The sequence below is a fragment of the Arachis duranensis genome, chromosome 9 (assembly GCF_000817695.3).
Source record: "Arachis duranensis cultivar V14167 chromosome 9, aradu.V14167.gnm2.J7QH, whole genome shotgun sequence".
Taxonomy (NCBI): domain Eukaryota; kingdom Viridiplantae; phylum Streptophyta; class Magnoliopsida; order Fabales; family Fabaceae; genus Arachis; species Arachis duranensis.
Window position 1 is genome coordinate 709115 of NC_029780.3, and position 21888 is coordinate 731002.

The 21888-nt window shown below is 30.9% G+C and overlaps 3 protein-coding genes across 4 annotated transcripts; all 3 read left to right on the plus strand.

Annotated features, from left to right (window-relative positions):
- Nucleotides 1-705: 705 nt before the first annotated feature.
- Nucleotides 706-6306, plus strand: LOC107463720 (peptide deformylase 1B, chloroplastic-like). The gene is given in 8 exon segments (XM_052254671.1): nt 706-907; nt 1023-1087; nt 1089-1162; nt 2832-3024; nt 4148-4258; nt 5060-5122; nt 5815-5931; nt 6039-6306. Coding segments are annotated over 7 exon segments (810 nt in total). The 3' UTR covers nt 5917-5931; nt 6039-6306.
- A 2292-nt stretch (nt 6307-8598) lies between these two features.
- On the plus strand, nt 8599-11225 carry LOC107463719 (cysteine-rich receptor-like protein kinase 46). Its single transcript, XM_016082572.3, has 7 exons — nt 8599-8857; nt 9059-9184; nt 9288-9424; nt 9826-10036; nt 10111-10333; nt 10495-10648; nt 10908-11225. The coding sequence occupies exons 1-7, from the start codon at nt 8599-8601 to the stop codon at nt 11223-11225; spliced, it is 1428 nt and encodes a 475-aa protein (XP_015938058.3).
- Nucleotides 11226-12126: 901 nt separating this feature from the next.
- On the plus strand, nt 12127-13828 carry LOC110275136 (uncharacterized). 2 transcript variants are annotated; one of them, XM_021130729.2, is made up of 4 exons: nt 12127-12355; nt 12432-12491; nt 13024-13224; nt 13663-13828. In XM_021130729.2, the coding sequence occupies exons 1-4, from the start codon at nt 12287-12289 to the stop codon at nt 13702-13704; spliced, it is 372 nt and encodes a 123-aa protein (XP_020986388.1). In that variant the 5' UTR covers nt 12127-12286; the 3' UTR covers nt 13705-13828. The 2 variants fall into 2 exon arrangements, with proteins under 2 accessions (XP_020986388.1, XP_052110717.1); XM_052254757.1 differs by having other exon boundaries at nt 13027-13224.
- The last annotated feature ends 8060 nt before the right edge of the window (nt 13829-21888 follow it).

Below are 21888 nucleotides of genomic sequence, written 5' to 3' on the forward strand. Positions count from 1 at the left end.
GGGAGTTGTCAAGTTAAGTTTAATCCACAAATTTGTCCAAATTAAAAGTAAGTCCATTGATCAGATATGGGCCTCGAGAAACAAAAAAATGAAATAAATGGGTTTTTAAAATTTTTTAGAATTTTTTTTCCTCCAGGTCAGTTTCTCACGTGCTGAAATATTTGGCTTCATCGCTTTGGCATTGGCCTAAGAACTATGAAGACACTTTGTTGAGTTACTCTGTCTACATGTCGGATACCTACATTTTAGATACAATACTTACAGACACTCGTTTAACACACGTGTCTGCTGTGTTCAAATCGTGTCTTAATAAAAGATAAAAACAAATTTTCGGACACATTTAGATACACCTAAATATTATTACGTATCAGCGTCTCCGGTNACAAAAAATATTTTAAATACTTGATATAATTAAAATAAGACATTAAAAATAATTTAAAAAATTAATTTATATTTTAATATTTATAAAATATTAAAATATCATTACGGTTTGTCTAAAAAATATTTTATATTTTATATATATATGTGTGTTTCATATCATATAAAATTTTAAAATTTGCATATCGACATGTCTCATATCGTATCGTATCCCGTGTTTTATCGTATCCGTGTCCGTGTCCGTGTCCGTCTCAGTGTCGGTGCACTGTCGGTGCATCGTAACCTAAAAGAAAATCTTGCAATCTTGTAACCAAACCTTGTCCGACTATGGCTTCAGCGTGGTTTCTCCACTCAAGTCACATTCATATTCATGGTGGCTTTACCTCTGCACTTCCCGCCATTCCACCCTTCTCACGCAACCGTCTCACATCGCTCGATCGGGTTTACTTCTCTACGAACCGGTCCTTGCCTCCTCTGTGTGCAGTGTCCAAGATTGGTTTCTCAGCAGCAAAAGATGAAGCCGCTTCTCGTAAGTTTCTCTGCTCAGCTCCACCGAACCCCATCCCCACGCCACCACTTTTTCTAATACTTTCACTTTGAGTTCAAACCTCATTCCTTATGTGATTGTGCGCTTTTTTTTTTAGCTGGTGATATTGAATTCGAGGCGCCATTGAAAATTGTGGAATATCCAGACCCAAAATTGAGGGCAAAAAAATAAACGCATAGTTAGCTTCGATGATAATCTGAAGATTCTTGCCCGCGAGATGTTTGATGTAATGTACAAGTAAGCACTGTTCCAATACTATCCTCCCTTAGTACTAAGTCTTTGTTTGAATGGTTTGCTTCATTATTATAACAAAACTTTGATTTTCTTTCATTTGGGAGATATTTTAGGGGAACAAGAAATTCTATTTGCACATCAAAGTCAACCACAAAAATCAACCACTAGTATAAGGTAAAGTATATTTTGGTCCTTAAAGTTTATTAAAAATTTTAAAAATACCCTTAAGTTTTATTTTGTTTTAATTTTGTCCCGGAAGCTTTTTATTTGCATCAAATATACTCCTGGTTACTAATCTTTCAAAAACCCCAGAACCAATTCAGTAACAATTTTACAAGAATAACCTTTAACACAAGTAAACAAGACATAGTTGTCATGAATTATTGCTGGATTGATTCTAAATTTAGCTGTCAGTGGTTTATTTGATGCAAATCGATTACTGGGATAAAATTAAAACAAAATAAAATCTAGGAGTATTTTTGAAACTTTTGACAAGCTTTAAGAACTAAAAATATACTATAAAATACATGTTAGAATATAAATACACATTGAAAATGAGTTAAACAACACATGTATTTTATACACAAATGCAAGGTTGCTAATTTTGGTGTGCACTTAGCTTGGATGGGATGGAAATTATACTTTTTCAGATACCAAAAATGGTGGTTTAGGTAGAATCATAATTTTAAAGTAGCATCAGTGACTTGTGTTGAGATGGTTGTATTGAGTAATTCTTAACTCCATTGTCTAGAAAAACAGTTGTTTTTTACTGTTTTTAAGCAAAGGATCTATATTTTAACTTAAGGGCAAGTTTGACAGTTCAAAAGCTATATTTTATTTGGGAGTTGGGACTTTTGGAGAATGTCCCAACACACACAATAGTGATTTTAGACAACGATACATTATTCCCTACTTGCTATAGAAAGCTGGGGGAAAAAATGAAGAAAAACATTGGTATATACAAATATATAACATAAGTTGGTGGATGATGTATTGGAGCCTAGCTTATTGTTGTTATTTGGCCATTGCATGTATGCCACATCAATCAAATTACACTTTTCAAGTCCTTGTCCACTCGTGTGTGTGAGGGGGTGCATTAACAGTGCCAAAATTTCTAGAGTCTAGAGATAAGCTCTGGAAGCCTGCCTTGGGCAACCCTCTACTCCATCTAGCTAGCTTATGCAGTGGAGTTAGGCCCACTCTATAATACCTTCTGATACCCCAGATTTATTTTTTTTCTTTTTTTAAAAAAATCCATAATCAATCAGAAAAATAAGAGAGAAAAGAGTAATTCAGCAAATGAGAGAAAGAATACACTCTTATGTGATGTTGTGTTTTACATGGGAAGAATACTAGCATCTATTAATAATAACAGTAAAACTCCAATACTAATAAAGAAAAAATGATAAATATCAATACTAATCCTAAGAGATCATATTTAATACTCTGATATGATAGATTCTATCCTGATTTCTAACAGTTTTGTCCTCTGCATTTCCTTGTTCTGTCTTTGGTTAGGTCTTATTCTCTCTTTCCATCAAATTCTGGTTCTCTGAGTCTGTCAAACTCATTGATGCCTTTGTAACCTTTTTAAGTCTTGAAATAAACTAACAGTAAAAACTTCCTAGGGCTACTGTAATCTTACAAATGATAACAGCATTCATTTCCACAGAACCGATGGTATTGGTCTCTCAGCACCCCAAGTTGGAATCAATGTTCAACTTATGGTATTCAATCCAGTGGGTGAACCTGGGGAAGGAGAGGAAATTGTTCTTGTAAATCCAAGAGTTAGCAAATACTCAAAGAAACTGTCAATTTTTAATGAAGGGTGTCTATCATTTCCTGGAATATATGCTGATGTGAAGGTAGAAAACATTCTCTCTCTTTCTCTGTGTGCTTTTAGAATAGTTTGTTATATGGAGTTGCCCCCGTTTTTTTATTTTGCCTGCCCAAAATGATTCCTTTCATAAAACTTTATATTTTCACCTCCCTTTTAAACACTTTTCTCTTATGAACTTTGAAACTTGTTTCTTATTCCTCTTTCATCTACTTATAGTTATTCTCTCACTCTCACCAAACAAAAATTCATTTGTTATTTTCTTTTGATAAATGAATGTCATTTCCATTTTCCTGATTATGGAAATAAAATTCATTATGTGTGTTCAGCTTTTGTATAATTAATTGTAAAGGGCAAGTAGAAAGTTGATTTTATCTATGGCCCTTTTTGTTATAACAATAATTCTAAATTTGCTGAATCTGCATTGTGCTTTTCTGGTGACTTGGCTCCAGAAAGGATTTCTTTTTTGTATCCCTTTTGGTTATCTACTTGGATATTTAGTGGTGTTCCTTTATTGATCATACAAAAGGATCAGCATAGTTTGTTGCATGGTTTATCCACCTAGGAATATTTTCCTTCTTTTATTTTATGATACCTTGTTCTCTTTCAATAAAATATCTTCTGTCTACATATTTGTTTATCGTTGTGTTCCTTTCTTCTTGCCATGACAAACAACAAAGGAATGAGACTGTTTTAGAATTTTTCTTGTGCTGAAATGAAAGAATTTTTCCCAGTAATTGATATAAAATATATAATCAAGCTTTTCCCATGAAAGCTAAGCACCAAGCTTTTATGTTGTAGTGATTTCTTTGAGCTCCTCCTTGAATGAATTGTTACATCAGTACACTCGAGTGATCATTCTAGTGAGCTTCAATGTTGATATGTGGGATTTATTTTCCCTTTGAGAAAGTTATTAGCACAAAATGTGTCCTTAAATTTGTTATTCCATTTAGTTCAAGTGTTATCTATACTTAAGTCATGACTTCTGTAGATGAAGTCCGTCTGCTGTTTTGAGGACTATCAACTTGTGCTCAACTGAGACAACATAACCTACTTGTCATACTCATTTGTTTGATGATTATCCTGCTGATGGTCTGAAGTATTTATTCACTCTTTCACCTCCTTAAAAATTTCTTATTATTGTGGTTTAGCGACATGAATCAGTGAAGATTGATGCACGTGATGTAAATGGAAATAGATTTTCATTCTCATTGGATGGGCTTCCTGCTCGAGTATTCCAGCATGAGTTTGATCATCTGCAGGTTAGTTCATCTTTATTAGTTAAATGGTTTCACATGAATGGTTTTTCCTCTATTTATTATTTTCAACTAACCTATGATGTTTCATCAATGGACAAGGAACATGAAACCCAAAACACTTAGGTTTTTTTTAGTCAATGTTCTTCACTTCAGTTGCCTGTATTATATGGAACACAAAACGCTTAGGGTGTGTATAGAATGCCAAAAAAAGAAAAACAAAAGGATGGAATTAATTTGAAATGAAACTGAATTAAATTACAATCAAATATAATTTAGAACCCATAATTTATGAAGTGAGAATTGAATTGAATTACAACCAATTATTGTGTTCCAAACTTAATCAATTATTGCATCATGCATACAATCATCGTTGTCCCCCCAAAATAGCGGCCATTCTGCTATAATGTTTTGGAGTCAACCACTTAGCAATAGAATCCATGATTGACTTGTATGGTTTAGCACTCAGGGGTCAAGTTTCCCTAATTCTTTTCCAGCCAATTTTAAAGTGCAACTCCCTGTAAGACCCATCATATGTGTAGTTGAAATGTCAAATTGTCAATTTATTAATAGCATTAGCACAATCCAGCTGAGTCCTCTGTCATCACTTAATAATTCCCTCATTATATGCCTCACCAATCCCACCAAATCATCCACTCTCATATTTCCCATGCTAGCTGAGAACAGGGCTGTTAGGCACCTTGTAAGTGAACTACTGGCTTGTTGCTTCTGGTTTGCTGACGAGATTTCATGTCCCTACCTGCTGGTTAACATGTGGGTACTGCTTACCTGTAATAATCTGTGCAGGGGATTCTTTTCTTTGAGAGAATGACTGAAGAAGTTCTTGGTAATATCCGTGAACAGCTACAGGTTAGAACAACTGAACTCTTTTTTTGTATTCTGTCTCTAGTTGATTTTCCCATGACCTGAGAATACATCATGATGACATAGATAATACTAATATTTCAAAGATATAGTAAATGAGGCAAAGGTATGCCGTTATTTGAAAAATGTAATCATGTCATGTATTTGCTCTGGTGGACGTGACTAAGACTACCATAGCTTCTCTTTCATTTAAAATTTTTTTTTTACACAGTTTTTTGTATATATACATCGATATCTATAACTATAATTGTCCAGCCTATGTCTCCCATTGTACATATGTGAACTTAATGCTTGATGCCAGTCCTCTAGGGAAGTTTATTTCCATATATTTGTTATTTCTATATTTTCTTCAAATAAGCTAATGCTTTGAAGCTTTTCATTGCTTCAAATACAAACAAATGTTTCATAGTTTATTACGTTTTTAGTGCTTAAACTGTGTAAGATCTTCCATGTCTACACTAAGTTATAATATAACATCCTAAAATTGTCTTAGACATTATCCTAAATACCAAGCAAAGTACAATGCGGATATTCCTAATGTGTTGGAATCGTAAAAAAAATATTCAGTTCTTTTTTTATTTGGTAATTTAGGATGATTGTAAGGAGAATATAATAGAAGCATAAATCATTCATCTTCAGATACAAATGTTTTTAATGATTGCGTATAATCATTACAGGCCTTGGAAATGAAGTATGAACAACTGACTGGAGTACCAAGCCCTGAAAAGATACAAAACAGGAGGGAAAGAAGGAATGCTGTCGGTTTTGGGAAATCATGATCAAACCTGACTCAGGTCTCTGCTTCATGGTTTTCGTGATAATAAATTCCATTTTCCCTATCTGTATACTTTATGCTTCTTGTTGAAAAATGATTGGTTCCAATTTTACCTGTCAATATCAGGTACAACCGTAAGCTCACACACGTACGAAGATTTCGAATTCGAAACGTTTCGAGTTTGCACAAGTAGTAGCAGGAGGGGACTGCTCTGCGAAGAGAAAGCTGGCTGAAACATTCCTTTTGACGCAAGTCCATCTGGCCCAGAAAAGTGAGATTTCTAATGGATCCTATTAGTTTCTTAGCTATGAAAGAAAATACAACGAAAATCAGAGTGTAGAAGAAACAAGAGTGCTAAAAATGCAATCATTATCTACGTGTTCATTCATCATATTCTATTCAAAAATACTCTTCTGAAAATATTATTTGTTAGTTGTTATTAAATTTAATTCCTTTTGTCATGCATCTAGAAAAAACAATATATTATGAGTGTTTCAATAACATTAAATATAATGGAAAATCAGGTTTCTGAATCTCTGATAGGTTATTAAAGGGTATTTTTGGTAAAAGTACAATTTAATAAATAAAAAATAATTTATTAAAGAGTATTTTGGTAAGCAAAATTTAATGATAAAAAATAAAAATTTTGCTAATGGGTAATTTTTCAAAAAATAATTTATTTTTTTCTAAAAAAATATAGTTCTGGAAAATGTACATTTGTAAAATAGAGAAGAAGGAAGTGTCATTTTAGCATCTCACAGGAGAGAGGAGTAGAATTTTCTCTTTTTTTTTATTTCAATATATATTTCTATGGTCGATTTTTTCTACATAATTGTTTAGAAAATTTATTATAATGGTTGAGGTGATGAGGAAATGTATCGGATATAGTCGATTATAGCATTATGAAAAACAAATCTTGGTATGTTATTACTAAAAACAAATGAGGTCACCGCTGGATACGATTAACAACATCCATATCTATAACAGAAAAATGAAGATGGAGAAACTAGAAAATTCGATATTCATTAAAACAAGGAGAAACGAACGTGAATAGAATGAAAAGAGAATCATCATCATCAGCATTTGCAAATTCAGAATCAGCGTTCTATCGTTCTGGTAGTTCCTCCTTGTCATCGTCATGGATGCATGGCCAACAAGTTTCTGCCATTAATAACAACAACAACAATCATCATTATTCTTTCATGGCTTTGTGGAATCCATTGCGAATATGATAGGTCCCGCAAGGGTGACATCATACATCGATCATGCAGCTACACCAACATGACAGACCAATATTTGTTATTCAAATATCAAGAGAATTATTGGAATATGGTGAATGAGATGAAAAATGACATGGGTCGATCCAAGTTTTCGGTTAGGGAAGTTGGTGACCCACCAAATCGCATATACATGTTCTCGCAATGTAGGTTTGATCTTTCTGCTTCTGAATGCGTGCAGTGCTTCAAATCCCTTCAAAGCGTTTTTCCCAGTTGCATGCCTGCCAAGGGTGCTCGAACCTTTTCAAGTGATGGCTGTTTTATGCGATATGATAATTATAGTTTTTTTCGAGAGAGTGTTACCCCTTATTATTTGAGGGTACTTTCTTAGCTTCCTCTTTCTTTCTTGCTTATCCTTTTAATTAGTTGTGTTTTTGCTTTCTAATGATGATTATTTTCCTTAGCAACATGAAGATCTTAAGGGAGTTGCCATTTGACATTAAATTCAGGCTTAATGATGGGATTGTTTAAGTAACAATGCATGTGATGTTACTGTCATGTTAGATGTACACTAAAAATTAACTGTGTATATCAAAATATATGTTAAAAATAAGTTAAACATGTATTCATACATAAAAAATGTAATGTGTACACAGTATATTAAAATCAGCTATCATATATTTATGTATAAATATGTGTAGTTTATCTTATTTAATACGATTTATATTTCAATGTGTATTTTATATTGGCTAATTTTAGTATATACATAGTATGGTTAATTTATACACAAATATAATAGTTGATTTTTGGTATACACATAGCATATTTGGTGATCTAAACTCAAAAGAATTGCACCGAAAATGTTACTTGTGTTTATAAATTGATTTGTGTGATATTAATGTAAATTTTTGTTATTTTAACAATTGCATGAAGGTAAAAACTCAGGTATAGTCAACTTCACGTGAAGTTGATAACTAAGAGTCGTTAGATAAAAATTTAGTCAAATCATCTAACAGCTGAATGAAACAATTTGTAAATTTGGTCTCTGATCCCTTAACTGAACATTGTCATAAGGACTATTTGCAATGCTCAATGCCTCAATTTCACCAGATATAACATTGTCTAAATTTGTGATGAGTTATGTGTGGATACTCTAATGTGCAATAATTTTTAGATGGAAATTCAAGTGCAGACAACTTCACGTGAAGTTGATAGTTGAGAATCGTTAGATAAAACTTTCGTCAAATCAATCAATTCATTTAACGGCTCTCAACTATTAATTTTACGTCAAGACGACTGCACCTGAGTTTTCACCTAACTTTTAGCTTGAAGTAATGTTGAAACGATTTTTCTTTCGCTCCGAACACATTTAATTTGTGTTGGGGAATGAATGGAAACAGGGATGTAGTGGTGAGAAAGCAAAAGATGAAAAAGGATTTGTTGGTTTGGCAGTAAATGTAATAAATAAAATGGCATTCGAGGCACCCAAAACGGATGGCTACACAGCTATGGAAGGACGACGTCAAGGTTCGAATCTCGTCATCTATGGTACCGCCACTTGCTGGAAAACATTGAGCGAGGATATGTGTGCTGCTTGCCTATCAAATGCTGCTAGCACCGCCATATCATGTTTGCCATCAACACAGGTCCATGTTATCAACACTGGATGCATTTTGCGTTATGCTGATTATGACTTCATTATTGTTGACTTAAAAAACAAACAAAGAGGTTAGTTACAAATATCTTTCACTTGAGGTAAACTTTCAATGTTTTCTCTTTGGTGAAAACTCAGTGCAGTCGACTTCATATGAAGTTGATAGCTGAGAGTCGTTAGATGAAACTTATCAATTTCACGTGAAGTCGATTGCACTTGAGTTCCACCCTTCTCCTTATGCATAATAATTTAGTTGCTTATTCATCTCCCTGCAGAAATTTTGATGAAATGCACAGCAATTCTTCTTGGTGCAATTGCTATTTGTTCATTGCTTATTGTAGTTGCACACCATGGGACTAAAAATGTTGACACACTCTGGGGTATTCCAATTTTACGAACAGGTAATCCTCAATAGTAACAATAACTTGTTTTTTCTTTCTAACAGTTAATAATTTTATGCTTCTAATCAAGCTTTTCTTGTGAATTCAATGTCACTTTATTAAGGACTAGAGATGAACCCAGGTAGAGTAAAATTAAGCTCATGGTTCATGCAGTTTGAGTACTCGACATTAGAGAGAGCAACCAATGTTTTCAATGAATTCCATAAACTTGGCGAAGGGGGATACGGTGAAGTTTACAAGGTGTGTATGTGTATACATTGCATTTGTTGCTAGAGATAAGACACTGAAAAAGAATAGAGACACAAAATCGTGTTTGTTTGATAGATGAGATATAAACTGAGACATTATATCTAGAGATACTTAATATAATTTGTGTCTATTCTAAGGACACAGATACACTACAAAGAACACGGTTTATTTTTTATTTTTTTTATTATTCTTATTAATTTTTCATAATTACATTTTTTTATTGTTATATTTTTCTTCTCAATTTTTTTATGAAAAAAAATGTGAATAAATTATATTTTCATAATTAATTTTTTATGTCTCTGTTCTTTGTGTCTAGTCTTGTACTGTTCTCAAAAACATTTTTCTTTCTTTCTAGAAGTTTGTAAGAAGTTTCCATGTCCTCTACATGATAGGGAACCTTACAAGACGGAAGAGAAATAGCGATAAAGCGATTCTTTTTGAGTGGAATGCAGGGAAAACAACAAGTTTTCAATGAAATTGATGTATACAGCAAAGCTCAACACAAGAATCTAGTTCGGTTCCTTGGTTGCTGCTTCACCTCCACAGAAAGCTATCTGGTTTTTGAATTCCTTGCAAACAAAAGCCTTAACTGCATCTTGTTTGGTAAGTTAGCTATATATAGATTCCAAAAATTGTTCTATATGGTTATTAATTTGTTTATTACTGGTGGAAGGAAGATCCGGAGAAGAAGAAACAGTTGGATTGGCCAAAGAGGCAGGGTATAATCCTTGGCGTAGCTGATGGATTGGAACATCTGCATAGCAATTCTGAAGGGCCAATAATTCATAGAGACATCAAAGCCGGAAACATTTTATTAGACTTGAAATATAGACCAAAGATCTCTGATTTTGGCTTAGCAAAGTTGAAGTCCTATGACTCTACATCTATTGTAGGCACATTGTGAGTACATATCAACTGAGAGCCGTTAGATGAAAATTTAATCAAATAATTCAAATCATTTAACGACTATCAGCTATCAACTTCACGTAAAGTTGACTCCACTTGAGTTTTCACCAATATAATTTCTATGTTTTAACTATATCTTTCCTATATCATAATAGGGGGTATATGGCACCAGAATATCTTGCTGGTTGTCCCATAACAGAGAAAGTAGACGTTTACAGCTTTGGAATATTAGTGCTTGAAATTATCAGTGGAGTGGAGAATGCAAAATTTGAGTCTAGTGAAGAAACATTTGAGACTCTTGTTTCTCATGTAAATATTTTTATCAATTTTTATCGGAAATCATGGTGGTGGAAACTCAGATGCAATCGACTTCACGTGAAGTTAATAGCTGAGAGTCATTAGATGATTTGACTAAATTTTCATCTAACGACTCTCAAGTTATCAACTCCACGTAAAGTCGATTGCACCTAAGTTTTTACTGTAGAAAAATTTGGTCTCATTCTAACAAAATTTCTAACTGCCTCATACTTAAGTTCCATATTTTTTGTTTTTCCCCTAATATTTGTAGGCATGGAAGCATTTCAAATCAAACACAACGTCAAAAATTATTGATGAAAGCATGGAAAATCAAGATGTTGAAGAAATTGCAAGAGTTATCCATGTGGGACTTCTGTGCACACAAGAGTTGTCGTATCTGCGTCCCAGCATGACAGAGGTGGTAGCAATGCTTAGACAGAAGGATGTTGTAATGCCATTACCTTCCAAACCTCCTTTCATTGTTGATTCTTTGGAATTTCCACAAGAAACAGAATCTAGTTGGGAATCCAAAGGTTCAGATGATTCAGAATCCACAGTACCTTTAAATTTTGGAGAAAGAAGTGTGTAACAATTCTTAATTTTTAATTATCTTAGGCTTTTCCTATTTTGTTTGATTATTCTAACTCTAATACATGTATAGTTCGACAGGAATCTTTTATTTATTATTTTTCTTTTCTTTTTATATATACCTTATTAACAAGAACTTAAGAATTTTCTCTACTCTTCTCTATTTTCTGTTTTTATTTCCTATTTAATTTATTTTATTCTATTCAATAGAAGCCGTCTTTCTCTTTAGCTTTAAGTATTTATACGGAACATTTCAATTTTAAAATCCAAAAAAAAAAAAGAGAGAGAGAGAAAGCTTCATCTGAGTTCCTTTGAATTTGAGTGATAATAACAAATCATGGCAGGATGAGTGAGTGGACGAACCAAATCCTTAGAAATCAGTAGTATGCACCAAACATGCATTATAAAGTTGGTGAGAAAAATGATATGATATTGTCCAAGAAGAATCATACCATATAATTAATTTGTTTTGCTCTCTTATATGATTCATTATTATTAGTCTACAAAATTAGATGATCAATCCCTGCCACATATTCTTTCTTATGCTTATTTTTCTTTGCTAATCAATTACAACTTCCAACAAACACAACATACAAGCAAAGTATATATTAATCTAAGGGTTGAATCATATGTATTATTCTTTTTTTTTTTATTACGGTAAAAATTTAGATACAATTATTTTTATATAAAATTAATAATTGAAAGTCATTTGATAATTTAATAAATTTGATTAAAAATATGAGCTTAAATATATTGAATAATAGTTTTTAATTAAATAAATTTTAGTATAAGCCCAACAAGCAGATTCAGAATGTTGAAGGTACCCAATAAAAAGCCCAACGTATAAGCCCAATAAACAACACTTCCCTCCGTGAATTCAACGTTGAAGGCACCAGTAAAAAATAATAAAAACCCTAACCCCAATTCACCAGAATCAGAATCAGAATCTTCGACCGGTGATTGTCGTAAACTCTCAGCCTTCTCTTCTCCGATTCTGCGCATCATTGAATTGAAACTCCGTGTGCTTCTCTCCTGAAATCAGGTTGACAGTTAGAGAGAGATATGGCTTCTGCCGGAGATAAACCGAATAAAACGATGAAAGTAACTTCTTCTGAGGATTACAACAGTGAGGTGCTTTAAAATTCACCACACGCTTTATTTTTTTTTTCTTTTTAATATCATATCATAATTGAACTCTTGTTTACAGGGATTCGATGCTCCGGAGGATGGGCCTTCAATACCTGGCGGAATTCGACCCTATGAGATAGTAAATGAGTCTCGCGAACGACTTCTGTTCCGTTTGGCTACGGCATGCTTGGACATCTTCAATTCCTTAAGGTTGCGTTTGGTGGAGAGACAGAGACAGAAAGATTGAGACTGAGAGACTGAGATTAAGAGACAGGGATTGAAACAAATCTCAGTATTCTGTTTGGTGTAAAATGGGAGACAGGAATTGAAACAAGAATTAAACTCTAATTTAATTTGCACAAAGGATAAAATTGGAATTAATTAATTGAAATGAAAGTATTTTAGGTATAAAATGTTATTAAAGTTTCAGTCTCCATCTCTAAAAATTTCAGTTTCCTGTGTCCCTACTTTTTGGAGGTACTGAAATACTGAAATTTTAGAAACAGAAACAGAAATTTAACACGATACTAAGTCTCAGTCTCTCAGTCTCTATCTCAAAACAAACGCTACCTAAATGTTGTGTCTATGATGGTTTTTGCTTTATTGAGTTTTATTTATGTCTATAATCTCATTCACTAATCATTATTTTTATTCTTGTTAATACTATCTAGAAGGTGGAAAGTGAGCCTCGTAAGATTGTCAAGGTTAATGTCCAATGTGTTCCCGGTGCTCCCCGTGTTGCCGGCCTAATGTATTACATTACTTTTATTGGACACATTCGTCTCTGTGGTTCAGCGACATTTCGTGGCAAAATATTGAAAATGGTGGATGGTTTCTTGGATGTCAAGTTCTGTGACATGGTTCTGGAGGAGGTACATTTTAATTTGTTTATTTTAGTTATGACTTTGTTGTTGTGTGTGTGGATGCATTTTTACTTTGATAATCTGGTTTTGCTTTGTGATTACTTTATCATAATGTTTGCTTATATTCTGGCTCATAATTATTTGTGATCGTTAAGTTCCTTGCATGAGTAATCATAGCTACTGTCTATCATAAATCATCAAAACCATTAATGATATTGCTTCTATTCTGTTCTGTTCAAGATATCTCATTTGATTTTTGCTTCATGTTCTTTGTATATATATATTGATAATTGGCATCAACTATTTCATAGGTTTGATTAAGTACTGTGTTTAAACATTTCCCCTCTATCTTTCATGTGGTTAGGCTTTTTTTTCATTGATTATTTGCATTGGAGTTAATGTAACATGGTGACTTGCTGAGATTCTCTTTTCAATGTATTTATTCAGGAATCTGGTACATCTCAGGAACCTGGGACATCTAAGGCCTAAGTTAGATTAGGGTATAATTTATGCTTTAGCATTTTGTGATTTGTGTATAATGTGTGATCTAATTGAATTTTACAGGGATCTCATTAATTTATACGATAACAATGTTATAATTAGTATACGGATATTGGTGAAATATTGTGCTTTGGTAAAATTTATTTTCGTTATTGACCACACATTTAAACTTTCAAGATACATCATGGGAGGTCGGAAGTGCTGTTTTCATGGAAAAAAAAAATTCAGGTTGGGAAAACAGGACAGGAAACACTGATGAACAGAGACATATTCTTGTATTCTGTTTGGTTATAAATTAGAACAAATTATGAAAATCTAATTTATTCTCATTTTTTTTCATTAAAAAAATTTGAGATGAAAAATATAATAATAAAAATATATAATTATAAAAAATTAACAAAATAAGCTGTGTCCCTTGTTAGTATCCCTGTGTCTTTTCTGTCAGAATGGACACAAAATACACTAATTCAGTATCTCTTTTTTTTTTGGTGACTAATTCAGTATCTCTGGACACACTGTCTCTGTCCATATTTCTTGTGTCAAACATTTTATGTCTCAGTGTCCTGTCTCTATAAACAAATGCAGCATTTATTTCTTCCATTATCAATATTAACATTCCTATTCATCATTATTTCAATCTCATCTGCTTCTAGGGACAAACCCCTAACTTATACCAATGGGCTACAAGCACAACAACTTGGTATACAAATTTCTTTAGCATCTTGTTTTTTTTTTAATTATTATTATTATTATTATTTAAATCCACTAAAATGTTCAAAATAAACTTGAAATTGGCATGTTGATAATTGATAATTTCGTATACATTGCTCATTGTAAGTTCATAATTTGTTAGATTATAGATACATACATGTATGAGGTCATGTTTATTTTGAACATTGCAGTTGTAGAACACTTTTATCTGCCTCTAGATTTTGGATCTTTATACTAATTATATACGTAAGCTTCGATATAATGACGGTCGTTTTCCTTGTTAATACTGGTTTAATTAGAAAAAAAATTGGATCATTTGATTTGTTTAGTAATCAATAATTTAGTAATTAATTTCAATTATTTTTGTGTATATGTTCGTATTTGAAACTTTATTGTTATTATTAGCTTAATAAAAAAAGTGGTATGCTCATTTCCTTTATCAAAATTAAAAAAAAAAATAATTCAAAGGCTCAAACACATTTAAAAATTATAGAAAGTTTTAAGAAATAATATAAGATGATTTTTTCCCTCTAAATTAATAATAAAAGGATATTTGAGTACAAATTAATAAAATAATAAATTAAAGTAATGAGAAGAGTTTTTACGTTTTCATAATAAATAATATGCGTTAAATAATTAAGAAGATATGTGTCGTTTTATTCTTTTATTTTAAATTATTTTTCTCAATATATAATCAACTTAAAAATTTCAGTGGGTAAATCAGTAAATGCACTCTTCTCTTCTATTTTTCCTTTTTTTTCCAGAGAAATTATCCCTTCTTAAGCATTGGATCATGTATGCACACGAGTGAATTATCAATCTGATCTTTGACCATTTTGTAGTTTGTACAATGACAAAGCAATCAAGCAATATCTAACAAATATTGTAATCCATTTTGGTCCTTATCTCATAATTCTGTCACACAAAACGATTTTTTGGGTGAATCTCCTATAAAGTCAGATTTTATAGAATAAATCTAACTATATTCACTTATAAAATTAATTTTTTTATTATATTACATTTTAATTACTTCTGTGTGACACGTGTTTAATTTAAAGGTAGAGAAAAAAATAAAATAAAATATACCTTGTTAACAAGGACTTAAGAATTTTCTCTATTCTTTTCTATTTTCTATTTTTATTCCCTATATTTTTTTATTTTATTCTATTCAATAGAAGCCGTCTTTCTCTTTAGCTTTAAGTATTTATACGGAACATTTCAATTTTAAAATCCAAAGAAAAAAAGAAAAAAGAAAAGAGAAAAAGCTTCATCTGAGTTCCTTTGAATTTGAGTGATAATAACAAATCATGGCACGATGAGTGAGTGGACGAACCAAATCCTTAGAAATCAGTGGTATGCACCAAATATGCATTATAAAGTTGGTGAGAAACATGATATTGTCCAAGAACAATCATACCATATAATTATTTTGTTTTACTCTCTTATATGATTCATTATTATTAGTCTAAAAAATTAGATGATCAATCTCTGCTACATATTTTTGCTTATGCTTATTTTTCTTTGCTAATCATATCATATGCATTATTCTTTTTATTCTTCTGTTTTTTATTATGGTAAAAATTTAAATACAGTTAATTTTATATGAAGTTAATAATTAAGAGTCATTTGATAATTTAATAAATTTAATACAGTTCTTAACTATAACTTTACATAAAAATAATTATATGTGAATTTTTATTTTGTTATTGAAGTCTAACCAATAAAATAGAAAACAAACACTACCAAATAATTAGACTAGTTGTCAAATTCAATTCACTATTAATGTTTATCGAAGAGTTTAATTTCATTGCAATAAAAAAATATATTATTATTTATTGAAAAAAAAATTTTAAATACTTTATATAATAAAAAATAAAAAATTTATATTTCGTGTCGTGTCCTGTCCTATATCAGGTCAATATTCATATATCATAGATCTGAATTTGGATCTTCTAAAGTTTGAATTTCATTTTAGAGAGTAAAGTGTGATCTCTCACCATTTATTTTATAGGTGGGGCCAAGAGTAACTATGAAAGAAAAATCATTCAAGAATAGAAGATCACACTTTATCCTCTAAAGTAAAAATTCAAAATTTAGAAAATCCAAATTTCATAGATCTTAACTGGCTTAATCGTTAGATTCCCTTACAAATATCAACCTGTCTAATTGAAAGTCTCCATCCCCTGGAAGAATCAGTAAGGTAGTTATTGTTGAATAGGTTGTTTCATCTAGATCAAATAATTATTATCCGATCCCATTATGGCATTATGATCGATCTCTTAGAATTTTAGGAAGCCATTATTGATCACCATTCACGAGCTAAGCGTCCATGTTAGAAAATTACAACCTGGCAAGTAATAATGGTATTGAATCTCCATTATAATTTGTGGTTCATATGGTTGGCATACACTTGCACTGCATTGCACCATGTACTTTAACTTTTCCATCTTCATCATAATATATATACTTTCATATGGGGAACGAGCGTCAAACAAATCACAACCATTCCTTTTTCCCTCATCATTTCAAAGTCTTCTAATTATATATTAAACTCATAATTAGTTGGTAGGTAATGTCATTCTTCTAGAGCAAAAAATAAAGAATCATCTTGGCCAATATATATGGGCCATTATTATTGATAGAAGCTAAGATATCAAATGATGAAAATAAATGTAAATCTTTATTTTTTGAATTATATTATGAATTTAATTTTGATATATTGTCGGTATAAAACTATTTTATATATATATCCAATCACATAATATTACATTAATAAAAATAACTACTTTTTATATTAATCGCACGAATAATCATAAAAAAAATTATAATTATACGACTGTTTAAAAATATTTTTACACTGTCAGTATATCAAAATTAAATTCTCATATTATGTATAAGACTCGATTTTTCCTAAAAAAACTACACACATCTCTTATTAGATAAAATATATAATTTATATAGAATAATATAATAAGCTACAACTCCTAAATTAGGTTTAAAATTGTAATCAATCAAAAAATACTCTTCCAAAAAAACGTATGGTTTATAATAACGAAATTAAGATAATATCCACATAAATTTTTTTTTCAGATTCTTTTACAAGACACTATAAATAAAAAGGCTAATTGTATATTTAAAATAGATTATTACCTTATCCTAATTTTTATATATTATCTTAAATTATTACTAACTTAAATATTAAAGTCTCTTATAATAAATATATATATTCAATCTTATTGAAATACCAACCCGAAACAAAAAGATATGTCACATATTCCTCGTGTCTCGATTTTATAAATTTATGTTTCACACGTACAAAAAATAATCCTAAATTTAATTCGAAAGACTTATTTTTTACATATATAAAAATATTGGTATTTTTTTGAAATAGAATTATTTGGTGTAATTATAAATGGGTAAATTTTATAGGTGAGAAATTAACACGTAAAAAACGTATTACAATACGTGAAAGATGTATTAGACACGTTGCAGCATCCTGACCAACACGTGAAGGACATGTTAAACATGTGGCAACATATTGATCAATACGTGAAAAATGTGTTGAAACACGTAAAAAATATGTTAAAATTTTTATAATACTATAATACACTTCAAATATCAATATTCAATCAAAACATCATCTTCATTTTCATATTAAAAATAATTTCTGGCTTCGAAACAATATGATGTATAAAAAAGAGAGAAAAAAATATATCAAATTTTTACCTCTTTAAAATGAAGGATAAATGTTGCTAATAATCTTCTCTTATAATATTACCTAAATAATGAAGATATACAAGAAATAATTTTCATCGCTATAAAGTGTATATGATATTAGTATATTACTACAGATACATTGAATGAAATCGAACTTTAATTTGATATATAATAATGTAACATGCTGCGTCATCAAACATTATTTTTCGCTTATGTAATGCACTATACTAGTATAGCAATGTAGATATATTCTCTTTGTATGTAAAACGTTTTTTTCATAATCTCCAAAGTGATAGTATGTATTTGTCGTTTTCCTAAACCTAAGACTAGATTATTGGACCCAATTTGCTTTTGGATTATAAAAATAGATCTAGTTTAAATATAATAACAATGTATAATACTTTACACTATCATCATCATCATAAAAAAAATGCGTATATACATACACAAATAATTAAACTCTTATAAAAATACAATTAATTAGATAAAAGTAATCAACATGATTGATCAATTGAAATCATGAGTGAAGTAAAAAAAGAAAAAGAAAAAGGAGTGGCATACACAAAAACAATAAGAACCTAGTATTTAATAAGTTATGTGGAAGGAGAATTCTATATTTGGGAGTGGGTTGACCAATTGATGTATGTAAGAGTAATAGTGCACTAAGTGGAGGACAATATGATACACAATGCCAACTAACATTGACCCTTTAATTTTAATTTTAATTTCATTATTTGCTTGGAATCTTACCTTTCAACATCCAAATGCTTTGCATCACAATTCTAATTCTCTTCATTATTTCTTTAGATGGCATCTCCCACTTACCTACCTTTAAAGCAAGCTTCTTCTGTGTGGCTACAATCTCTTTCCCACCGTACCCTCAAATTATCAAAACAGGAATGTTACGTAATCAGTAAATATTATTATTTTTATTAATATTTAATTAATAATAATTTGTATTTATATATATAAAAATTTTGTACATAAAAAATATATAGTTTGTATTTATATTTATTAGAATTTATACATATAAATTAATACAGTTTGTATTTATTATATATTTTAGAATTTACACCCATGAATTAGTAAAATTTATTTATTAACTAAAGATCATTTAGTATTTATGTTGTTTAAATAATGACAAAAAAATTAAAAATTGTTAACTCCAAAAATTTCTAATTATTAAAGATAAATAATTAATTCGTTTCGATTCACATCTATACACTATTAAACTGTCGTTAAATCAGAATACATAACTAATACTTTTAAAATTGGCACAAAAATAGTAAAATGGCGATTTTAAAACCGTCGCTATTTGCGATTTTCATTCTAGTTATATGTATACAAATTTAGCGACGGTATATCATAACAAAATAACAAATTACCATAATATATATGAAAGATAATAATTCTCAATGAATAATAGAACTACTACTCATCCTTCGTTAGTTGTCTCATTCCATCACGTTTGGCATATATCATACCAATTAAGAACCATCAAGTGTTGGATGCACTTGTCATTTCACTCATTTGTCAACTTTTTTAGAAGAGGACAAAGAACAGTGATTTTCCTATATGCATGAGATGTATTGTTCTACCTCATTATAATCCAAAACCTAAGAGTCAAAAGAAGCTGATGAGGAAGAAAACACAGCCTCAGATGTTTAAATCACAAAGAATTTAATGGTACCTACATACCATCCTTCGTTTGAAGACACTTTTAGGGTCTCCTCCTCCATCTTATATCATATGATATGATATGCTTCACTCAGCTAGCAAGGATGGAAAAAAAAAATTATGTGACGATCTTTTCTTTATATATGTTGTTTCAATAATTGTCTCATAGTGCTTCAATTCGTGTACAAAAATAAATAATAAATAAAGGTAATATATTTTTATAAATTTAATTTTAATGTATTATCAGTATAAAATAATTTTATACGTACATTTAATTACGTAATGCCACATCAGTAAAAATAATTATCTTTTATATTAATCGCATAAATAATCATTCAAAAGAATTGATGTAATTGCATTGTCGATTTATCAAATTAAAATTAAACTTATTTTTATTTGTAAGACTTTTACAATGTGTAATTCATGCTTCAATCAAAGATTTTTTATTGCCATAGTGAGATATAATTATGTGTATCCAAATTTGTCATGTAATTAGCAAATGATATTTTTTATTACGAATAAATTGACTACCTAATATTTATCTATAAATTAATTCTCTAACCTAGTCATTATTAGGCATAAATTGCTATTGATAAATAATTGTTAGTAGAGGTATATGAATTAATAGTTATAGAAAAAGTATATGGAACAAGAGGTTAGCAGCAAAAAATTAAACAAAATCACATTAATTTATATTTTATTTTTAATTAATTTAATTTTTTTTAATTTATAATACTTGTTATTAATTGTTGTTTAATTAAAATCAACTTTTGAGTAATATATTTTCAAAACTGCTCCTAGGATCACGGCGCAAAATCAAGCCCGTTTCTTCACACCTCACACTCGAAGTTCTTTGGCTGTTACGCTAATACAAAAAAATTCAAAAAATATATAAAAGAACATCCATTTAGTATAAAAAAGAAACATTCTGATATTTAGTAGAAAAAACATCCTAATACCTAGTATAAGCACCATCCACATAGAAATTTTGGATTCACTCGAGACATGTGACTGATTTTTTGTTAATACCCTATTGGTTCTTAGCATTGTTGATAGTTATATAACACATTTCTTTACGCAATATTCTTGTTTTTGGGTTTGAAGCGTAATTATGTATGTACTTAACTTCTTTAACAAAAATCAAATTCAAAACTTTTTATTAGTTATAAAAATCCTAGCAATATATTGCTTAATCAGTTAGTTAGATAAAAATATAAACATAATTATATAACTAATACAAAGACCCGTCAAATTAAAATATTATTCTCATATATGTAATCTCAATATATGCTAGACCATTGGCTTATTTTTCTCCACTTGGAAAGTTACTTATCTAATTAGGAAAAAGGATCGTTTAGAATATCATATAAAGGCAATTACACTGATATGGCTAGTTAGCTAGGGTGAGATTTAAGAGATTCTTTAGCACGTAACAATAACCCCATAGCGTCTATGCCATTCGTGATATGAATAAATAAATAAATTGCACAAATTGCGTTTCATAATCAGTGGTAGAACCCTTTATTCCTTTTTATAGATAAATATATATAGAATTTAATTTAATTTTGTTCATTACCTGATGATCTCGGGTACTCGACGAGTCGGGTAATGTTGAGTAGGTGAACGGGTGAGACCCTGAGCTGACGTGGAACGAGGACAAAGATGTGAGCTGGAGACGCCGGAGGTGATGTGACATCCGAGAGGTGGCCACCTGCAAGAACACTCCGACGATCAAGTCAGTATCCGTACGACGTGGTAGCCGAATTAGGTAAGAATGTGACGTACCTCGGGGGAGAGCTGACCTCTCCCCTTATGTACTTGTGTTGAGCGGGTCCATAAATGACCTAGCCCACTGGGCAGGAAGCTTCTATGAACTGTCCCGGTCCATGTGGGAGGTGCAGGTCATTCTGGACGTCGGGTCGAGGCTTCGGATGCTGCTCCGAGGATGCCCACTCGATCGGTGACCTGGCTTGAGCGGATGACAAGTTGGGCGTGCCCCGGGTCGGGTGCTAGGGCCCGACCCGTCGGACTCTTTCTGTCGTGAATGGTTTGGGCCTAGGTCAAGGG